Below are 10,008 nucleotides of genomic sequence, written 5' to 3'. Positions count from 1 at the left end.
GCGGGGCGACAATTACCAATTCCTTCCCGACCAATCAGAATGCTCAATAACCAAATCGTCTGATTCTCTCTCATTGGATAATTTGACTGATGACCAAAAATTGGCCACCTCCCACAATCCAAGAATAATTCTAACTCCTCCATGATCAACCAAAAACGTCCCATGGAAAATAACCAGTTTTCTCTCATTGGATAATTCGGAAACTGCGTAATACACGATAACCGTGTAAGTAAGAAAACTGCGTCCAGAAAAAAAAAATGCTTTGTGAATTCTGCCCTTAGATGTGACACTTGTTCCTTATCAAAGGAAATTAACAATTTATTGTTCTGTCAACATCTCGACAACATATGTTATTGAAAATTGAAAAATCTCTTGATCTAAATTTCAAATGGTTTTATCATAGTCACACTGAATCATTTAATATTTGATTCGAAAAAAAATTCTTTGAAGCCGACAAATGCGTGTGTGAAATTTTAACTCCAAAGAATTTATTTATCTTTTGTTTTGATCTTGTCACAAATATATTTGGTGACGCCAACAATTACGTGTGTGTGTGTGTGTGGGGGGGTTAGTTCAAAGCAATCAAAGGAAAAAAATATTTCATACCAAGGAGAGATTGAGCAGGGAAGTACGATTGAGGATATGTAAATATTATTAATTCTAACTTTAATGTGATAAGGTACTCTTCTTAAAATCAACAATAACGAGGGTCATGACAAAAGTAAGGCCTCCTATTTTGTAACTCAAAAAGTAAACCGTTGAAGAGCTATGAAGATGGGAGTGGTACCATTAAAACGAGCGACCTTTTGTGCCCTAGAGTTTATTTTTCTACATAGTCATCAGTATTCTTAATGCGGCTTTTGCTAGCCTCTTTTGATGCCTCAGTCATAAAAGTCAGGAGCACGTTTTGTCACTCGTGTCTCTGTCAACAATCTAAAGTCGACAAACCCATCTCCTAACCGTGCTGCCATCTACTGCATCAGCTTCGGGAACGCTCAACAGGCGCCGGTGAATGTTGATCGGTTCAACTTTATTCTACATGGAGGAATTCAATGAGGCCTCTCTACTTCTAGCGCACGTTCACGACAGGGTTATTTTCTTAGTCTCACACTGTCAATATCTGCGACAGAGAGATGAAACTTTCAGGTCATGAATGCATAAGATCAGTCATCAGAACAATACAAATTGCAATCCCCTCTGATCCATTCGGACGGAATAACAAAGACAAAACAGGATGCATTATTTTGGGAATTTCCCTTGCACTTTTTTTTCTAGCTTTAATTAGTGTTCAACAGCTGTTAATCTCTGGGATTTATCTAAAATGGGCTTGTGTGCAAGGTATACAAGATTTTGAGTAGACCTGTACAATGCACACACACCCTTATATATTTTTTCTTTTCATCTTTTTTCAATGTTTTCAGAAGATTAATGTCGATTGGTCACTAATCTACCAGATTATCCCCACCCCCGAAAGCAAAGATTCAATATTTAAAGATTTGTAAGGAGTGCTCAGTTTCTAATACGACGCTCTAGAAAATCGATCCTCCAATGTAAAAATTTTCTCGTATTGAAAAATGCAAAAAAAAAAAAAATTCAATGTTAATTATTGCCCTTATATAAAAGATTTTTCAATTATTAATCTAAGAGGGATGTGCGTGTTCTTGTCGAGTAGTTCCAATATGAGGTATCGATTAATTTGAACATTGTATTGTATTAGTCTTAAAAATATATAAATATTGAATTTTTACATTTTTTTTTCTTTGATAATCTGGTAGATTAATGTCCAATCGATAATAATCCGCTGAAAAAATAAGAAAAGACGAAAAGAAAAAATACAAGGGGTGTATGCATTGTACATGTCGACCAATTTTTGCACTTGTACAATGGTACTGCTGCTGATGGTGTCAACAAGATGGCTGTATGGATCGGTTGACATGCATTTTGTTTTTACTGTGTTGATATAAAGTCCCGCTTCCGCTGACTTATTTTACTAAACAGCTAAGGAAATTTTGGGGTTGTTTTTGAGAATTGTTAGTACATGCAATGTAATCAGCTTAATGCGATTTGAAATAGTGAACCCTGACATACAGTTGTGTTGTTGAATGAGAAAAAAGAAAGCGTGAATGGGCTCTCTAAAGACCGCAAGTATCATGATATACTGCAGTCACAATGTTACATAGGATTTCGTGTCTGCTTCCGATCGATGTTATAAAAATAGTTATGATTTTCTAGGGATTTCAGTTTTTAATTAGCTGATTTTGTTAAATTTAAAAGAAACGTGTTTTGTAAATTAAAAGAAAATATACTTTTAAAATTTTTTCTACAAAAATATTTTTGACTTTAATAATTTTTAAAAAGATTATATTTTGATTTAATTCTGTACTGTAATGATCGGTAGGCGATGATACATTTTTGGACGATTAAAATTATATAGATGTAAGAGAGATTCACAAATTTTGAAATACAAGTAGTTTTTACCAGTGGCAGATAAAGTTTAGGGAAGACGAGTGATTATCCTGACGCAACAATTAGGGGTGTTAGATATTGGCAGGCAACGCTGGGAAGAAAAACGTTCAATGGGTTGCACATAGGCAAATGGATTCAAATGTTAAGAATTCAGTATTTCCACCTATTGTCTAACGGAATGCGTAATTCGGCCCAGAAAAATTTGAACAAATATCAATAAATGGTTGGAACAATAGACAAAGCAATTATTAGAGATATCAATGGAAAGAATGTGATTATAAATAAAATCGTCACAGAGACACAAAATATTCAGTCAGAGAGAAAGAGAGCTGTCGCACGTGTCATCATTTCTTCATCACCAGCCAACCGGCTAACCACGCCCCGCCCCCAACTCGCACCTTTCAGTAAACATCAAAACAAGAAAACAATTTGTCACAGTAAAGCTGATTGCCGGAGTAAAATAAAAACAATAATATATTTTTGTAGATCAACTATATTGTGACTTTTACTTCGCTGTCAGTGTGTCTATATATTTTGTGACAACAACAAAAGTACTTGTAAACGTTATATAAACTAGACAAACACATTTTGAACAACCGGCGACAGGGATTACATAAGAGGGGCCGCAAAATGCCCGCTGGGTGTAACCAAACCTACAAAGTGTACACGTAGTTTAAAACAGCATATTAATTGGGTGCCATTCTCGTTGATATGACATTTCAACAAATTGAAGTTTAATTAAATGTTTACCATTAAAAATTAAATTTCCATCGTCGATAGAATAAAGTAAAACGTCTCATCAATAACTCATGTTTGACTCACACAATCGTTGATAGTAAAATGCAACTTTAAATAATTGACTAAAGAAATGCTGTCGTTCTGTTTTCCGGCAGCATATAGAAAACATTAATTAGTTGTTTGTTAATGTTATTTAAGTTTAATTGTTTTTTTTATTTGTCTATCGTAAAAAATGTATTCCAGAATATATAAATATATCAATTAATGATTGAAAAAAAAGCAGACTAGGTGACTAAACTAGGAAATAAACCTGTTGTCATCAACCAACATGACAGCAGAATAAAAGTAAGAAAGATTTATTGCAATAGAAAGTACAATGAATCTATAGAGATTGTATTATTTGGATTTTTCAGACTACCTTTCTTATCTTAAGTGTCATTTTCACAATGTTTCGGTGGATGTAACCTTCGATCTTCTTCAGGTGTATCTTGTCAACCTCAAGAATGTTTCTGTTGAATTCGGGAATCTGGACGGCATTTTGAACAAAATCCTTTATTTACTTCATGGGAGTAACATGTTCTTGTTCCGTCAGTCATGACTGGATGGAGGTCCTAGGTAATTTGCAATTGTATTTTTCGGTCGCTCACACTGAGAATTGAACCTTCAACATTCAGGAGAATATCACTTGTAGAATAGATTTCTTGCAAGTACTCTAACTACTGCGTCATGGGTCCTTGCTACCTTGTGAAGTAAATAAAGATTTCCATTCAAAATTCCGTCCAGATTCCCGTGTTTGATAAAAACATTCCCGAGTTCAACAAAATACACCTGAAGATGGTCGGAGGTTACATCGACCAAAACATTGTGAAAAATGACACTCAAGATGACAGAATCCAAATAATACGAATAACTAATTCTCACCTAAAAAAATTTCAGAAACATAAAATCGATAGAGATCAGTATGACATTACTTATCTCTAAAGCAAGACCATTGAGTGATGTGGTGTTCACTATATATAATTCTGACAAACTGGGGTGTAGGATATATTTTATTGCAGCAATTGTAAATAAATCCATATTAGTAATAACAAACAATAATAAACCCATAAAAGTTCATGTGAACGTCAGGTATATATAAAAAAAAATGTACTTTCTCTCTCATTAAGTGCAGGAGTAAAAATTAATTTTACTTGTGTCGGACATTCTTTTCTTATAAGGAAAGCATCTCTATAATGCAGTTTGCCGCATGTACATAAGTCTATAAACTTCCAACGTTCGATATCGCGTTTACAAAATTTTACACTTTTTTTATATACTTTTTTATATACTAGCAGGTGTGCAGGTGGTGTAGTAAGGAGTAGCGGGGGAGGGGGATCAAAACAACAGTAGGCAGTTTGGGCGAAGAGAGGTTTTAAAAAAAATATTAAAAAGTGATCGAACCCGTAAGAGGAAAAAAATCTAACGTTTTAGCTGATGTCTCCATTGGGCAACCGGAAGTCGCGAACGTTGATTTTAAGCGTAGTCAAGTCAACGGTGACAATGACTTGCTAAAATGTCGGCGAAAAAAGCGACCCCTTCTTGTAAAAAAACTGCCCAGTTGAGGCTGAAGGAATTAATGTTTTTGGCCATTTTTCGGTATTTGTCGTCCGAAGGATCTAGGTTTAAAACTATATCGATTTCGTCACGTTCCGATGCGTCTGTCGGAAGTTTTTGCGAGACACACGAACACACATACACATTTTACCCTTTATATATATAGATAGAAGATTATTTTTATTGGAATCCTTTCAGATTAGTAAGTTGTGTATTTATTTATTTATTTATTCATTTATTTATTTATTCATTCATTTATTTATTCATTCATTTATTCATTTATTTATTTATTCATTCATTTATTTATCTATTCATTTATTTATTTATTTATTCATTTATTTATTTATTTATTTATCCATTCATTTATTTATTCATTTATTTTTGTTTATTCATTTATTTATTTATTCATTTATTTATTTATTCATTTATTTATTCATTTATTTATTTATTCATTCATTTATTTATTTATTTATTCATTTATTTAATTATTCATTTATTTATTCATTTATTTAATTATTCATTTATTTATTCATTTATTTATTTATTCATTTATCTATTCATTTATTTATTTATTCATTTATCTATTCATTTATTTATTCATTTATTTCTTTATTTATTCATTTATTCATTTATTTATTTATTTATTTATTTATTTATTCATTTATTTATTTATTCATTCATTTATTTATTTATTCATTTATTTATTTATTTATTCATTTATTTATTTATTTATTCACTTATTTATTTATTTATTTATTTATTCATTTATTTATTTATTTATTTATTTGCGGAATGTTATCCTCATCTTCAAAGTTGTTTTTTCATAACATTGGTGAATTTTTTTATTGTTAAAACTTTTTATTGGTTGTTGATTTTTTTTTTTTTTTCGCCACATGTTTAATTAACTGGTCTCATCTAGTTATAAGAGATAATCAACACCCTTTGCAGAGGTTCCTGAATGATGAGGAATTTATAGTGAAGGAAAAGTTGCTTAATATACAACTACGCTTTCTTGGACCCTGCTCAGTGGCAAGGAGAAATCTAAGACAATCTCAAGCAGTGCTGGGATAAGCGGAGAATGAAAGGCTGTTGTTATTTCAGAGTTTTCCTTTTCCTACCCTACTTTTTCAGTTGTAGCTAAAGTGGTGGGATAGATTTATACGTTATAAAGTGGTGGGATAGATTTATACGTTATAAAGTGGTGGGATAGATTTATACGTTATAAAGTGGTGGGATAGATTTATACGTTACTCACAGGTTTTAGAGAAAATCACTTTGGGGCTATTTCCAATCCTAAACTTACCATTTGTTTGATTTGGATTGGAGTCAATTCTCAATACAGGTAAATATTCTAAGTACATAATCAAGAATTTCTTAAGATTTCTACTCGGCCATTGGGTGATGGAACAAGAACACTCTACTCCATGGATTAAATAGCCATGCTCAAACTTTCCTCCATTATTGACCTCCGCCGACTTTGTGTATTTCTCCATTTGCCCCCTAATCCCATACAAAAAATTCATAGCCATCATAAAATGACCGAAAAGCAAGAAGGTCAAAAAGAACCTTTTTATCGTTTAGAACTTTAGGTTTTGAATAAAAATAAAATTATACATTTGTATCAAAAAAAAAAAAAAGGAAGAAAGAAAATCTAAACAGAAAATTATGAAGTTGTATTACGTTTCATGACACAATCTGAAAAGAAATAATTATTTTTTAAATTATCAAATACTTGAATTATTTACAACCGATTATATCATTTTCAAACCACTAGGGGTAAATTTACCCCTGGTTGAGAGCCTTTGGATTAAATAGAAGGTTTGGTTCAAAATTCAAGATTCCCAATGCACCTGCAGAAGGTCGGAGGTTACATCCACCGAAACGTTGTGAGAATAACATCCAAGATGAGAACAGTAATCCGAATAATAATAACTAGCAGGACCTGTGGAAATTCCACAGGGGACTCATTCATATGTAATATATTGATGTTGGCATTTTGTAGATATTCAACATAAATAGAGGCGCTCTGATATTATTGTAGCAAGTTTGTTAAAACTGCAAAATTATTTATCTAAGCTAGCACGAACGCCCGGCAAAGCTGGGTCGTAAAGTAAGCTTAAATATGATATTTTAATTCTTGCAGAGTTTGTATATATTATTATAGAGTTAATGCTCTATCGATTATTATATGTTACGATTTCAAAAATAAAAAAAAAATATGTCCATATGACTTGGGTGCATCAGCTATAATCGAAATCGAAACCGAAACCGAAACTTATGAAGAATTCTTGATAAAATTATTTATAAAAAACAATCGATTACTGGAGTGCCATAAACTATAATCGAAACCGAAACCAAAACTTATGAAAAATTCTTAGTAAAATTATTTATTACAAGAAATGGAAGTCCATAACAATTAAACGACAGTCACTCGGATGTAAGCGTGACACACAAAATGAAAAACACACTATCCTATTAATATATAGATAAAATAAATTATCAATCCTCATCGCAAAAATTCCAAAACAACTATGGCACTTGGTATTCCCAAATGGTCACCCATCTGAATAGTGAGCAGATTCCATGTTGCTTAACTTTGATATGTTGTAAACCAGTGCTTCAGCATGTAAGCCACATTTATTACTTATTGAAACAATTTGTTTTTAACATTGCTTATAGGTATTTCCTAATGTTTTTCTGTTTCAGGAAGAAAGACTCTGCGAATAATGTCTGTATGCATTATAGACATTCTGCTTCTAGTCGCGAAGGGGGAGACGAATATTCTTCTGAAACGTCGGAAATGGATAGCCAAGGAACGGTAAGATCTGTCTTCATGCTTCTGTGACTAAACGTCACACAGAGCATGTAACAAGTTATATAAATCTTTTAAAATTGTCCAGGGTATAGATCTTTCGTTGTCCAATTGAGAACAGAACAGATATTACACTCTAATCTTACCCTGAAAACCAGGTGGTATTCACTTTCTTCCCACTACAGGGAGATGTGACACAAGGCTGGAAGTTGGGGAAGAGGAAAAGCCAATGCTATCAAAGTCGCAATCTGGCTATGCAAAAATATAACCATGAACTGATACGTTGGCATTCCCTGGTAAGGTCACCTCAGGCGATTGGAAATAAACTAGCATTTCCTCAAAGAGAGGAGGTAATGCCTGAAAGTGCATGTCCTAGGAGTGAATCAGACCACACTTCACCTCAACAGAAGAAGGCGTGGTTGGTTGGTTGGTTGGTTGTTTTTGTTTTACGGCATATCAACCCTTTTCGGGTTATTTAATGCCGAATCCAAAGATTTTGAAGAAAAATTTTTTAATAGGTCAGAGTGGACCTGGGAGCAATGGTAATTAAAGGGTGGCTCCACACTTCCCAAAGCCCACAAGCTGGGGCCTCACCACTGGATATAGTTTAAGGTCATATCCAGGGCCCCCATTGAGGGACTTTTACCCTCTGCAAGGGGGCAGTCAGCATATTCTAATGCCCCACCACAGGGCCAAGAAGGCGTGGTACTTATTGAATCAGCCGATTGAATACTGATTTGTTTTTAATATCTGTAAATATTGTCCTGTAATGTAACTAAATATGGTTTGTGGATGATATGAAAACAAAAAGTCTGTGTAGGCATTAAAAATCTTTCTTATCTTAAACGTTATTTCATGAGGAGTCATTTTGAGTACAAAGTTAATTTTATTTTACCCATCGAAACTCGAGAAAATGCACGATTAAAATTTGTAAACATTGAATAAATATAAATCAAGATGGCTGTCATCTGGAATTTCGTAGCGCAAGTAGCAGCTTTGACCTTGCGATCCAAAATCAAGATCGAGTGAAACCTGTAAAATTCGTCTTTTTCTAAAAGAAAATGTTGAGGTGGAAACCAGGTAAAAATTTACCAAATTTTATTCTATTTTATTTATTTATTTTTTTTTTATTATTATTTTTATTCAGTTGCCAACTTGGATCAAACATGAACTTGCCGACTCATTAAAAGCTGCAGATGGCGTTCTTACAAGTGAGGAAGAAGAGAAGTTACTGCCGACCTTGAAAATAATTTTGAATCAATATTACAATTCCGCAACAGAAGGTAAATATAAAATATAGAAAACAATGCATCTGGGTTTATGCATAAGACTTTCGAAAAGTATACATACATTTCTCTTATTCTATTTCTCTGTCCATTCCGTTTATTTCTCGTAAACTACTGGAACGATTTATATGAAATTCTGTATGAAATTTTGTTATGATAAGGTGCATCGAACTTAATATTATGGTATTTGTTCACCACATAGTAAAAGATTAATAGGGATTAGTCACCACAATACCACATTTACTTTAAAAGAACTACTGAGTTGATCTAACTGAAATTTTGTATGGACCTTTGCTATGATAAGGTGCATCGAACTAAATATTATGGCATCTGTTCAGTGCACAGTTAAGGATTAATAGAGCTTAATAAAGATCATTCACCACAATACCACATTAACTTTAGAAATTTTCTCAGAAACTAGCTGAAATTTTGTATGAACTCTTGTTATAATAAAGTACAGCGAACTAAGCATTATGGTATCTGTTCATGCACAGTTAGGGATTAATAGGAATTGGTCTTTAATGCAAAAAATTGCCACAAATTTAACTATATCAAATCATCAATTTGACATAAAGCACTCATTCCGAGTCAACGGGCTATAACTTTTTCCCGTTTTTAACAGGTTAAAAAGTCTTGTATTATATATTAGTATTATTTGGATTATTAAGACTACTGTTTTCATCTTCAGTGTTATTCTCACAACGTTTTGGCCGATGTAACCTCTGACCTTCTTCAGGTGTATTTTGTCACACACAGGAATCTATCTGTCGAACTCGAGAATCTGCCCGAAATTTGTAACAAACCTTTTTATTTAATCCACGGGAATAGCATGCTCTCGTTCTGTCAGCCATGACTGGTTAGAATTCTTAAGTAATTCATAATTGTATTCTTTATTATTATCGCCCACACTAAGGATTGAACCTTCAGCCTTCAGAACAGTGTCACTTAGAAGTGAATTTTACTTAGTACTTTATCTGCTATGCTATGGGTCCTTGTCAGAAACATATACTGGTAGGATTCATAGAAATTCGGAATAAGAAATATATTTTAATCAACAAATATGTTTCAATAAAGCTGATATTTTTCTGGATAGCACAAGAAAAGTAATTTCTT

The 10,008-nt window shown here is 32.9% G+C and overlaps 1 protein-coding gene across 3 annotated transcripts in view; it reads left to right on the top strand.

The window, feature by feature from the left end:
• LOC145245882 (serine/threonine-protein kinase Nek8-like) overlaps nt 1-10,008 on the top strand; it is a 182,074-nt gene that overhangs the window by 140,696 nt on the left and 31,370 nt on the right. For all 3 annotated transcript variants that reach the window (XM_080107604.1, XM_080107603.1, XM_080107605.1), the window contains 2 exons: nt 7,504-7,615; nt 8,757-8,892. In XM_080107604.1, the coding sequence (XP_079963730.1) occupies nt 7,504-7,615; nt 8,757-8,892 (248 nt within the window). The remainder of the gene's footprint in view (nt 1-7,503; nt 7,616-8,756; nt 8,893-10,008) is intronic.

The sequence above is a fragment of the Euprymna scolopes genome, chromosome 23 (assembly GCF_053919585.1).
Source record: "Euprymna scolopes isolate OS-2025 chromosome 23, ASM5391958v1, whole genome shotgun sequence".
NCBI classification, from domain to species: domain Eukaryota; kingdom Metazoa; phylum Mollusca; class Cephalopoda; order Sepiida; family Sepiolidae; genus Euprymna; species Euprymna scolopes.
The sequence above is the reverse complement of the archived record's forward strand: the minus strand, read 5'-3'. Positions and strand labels throughout refer to the sequence as shown.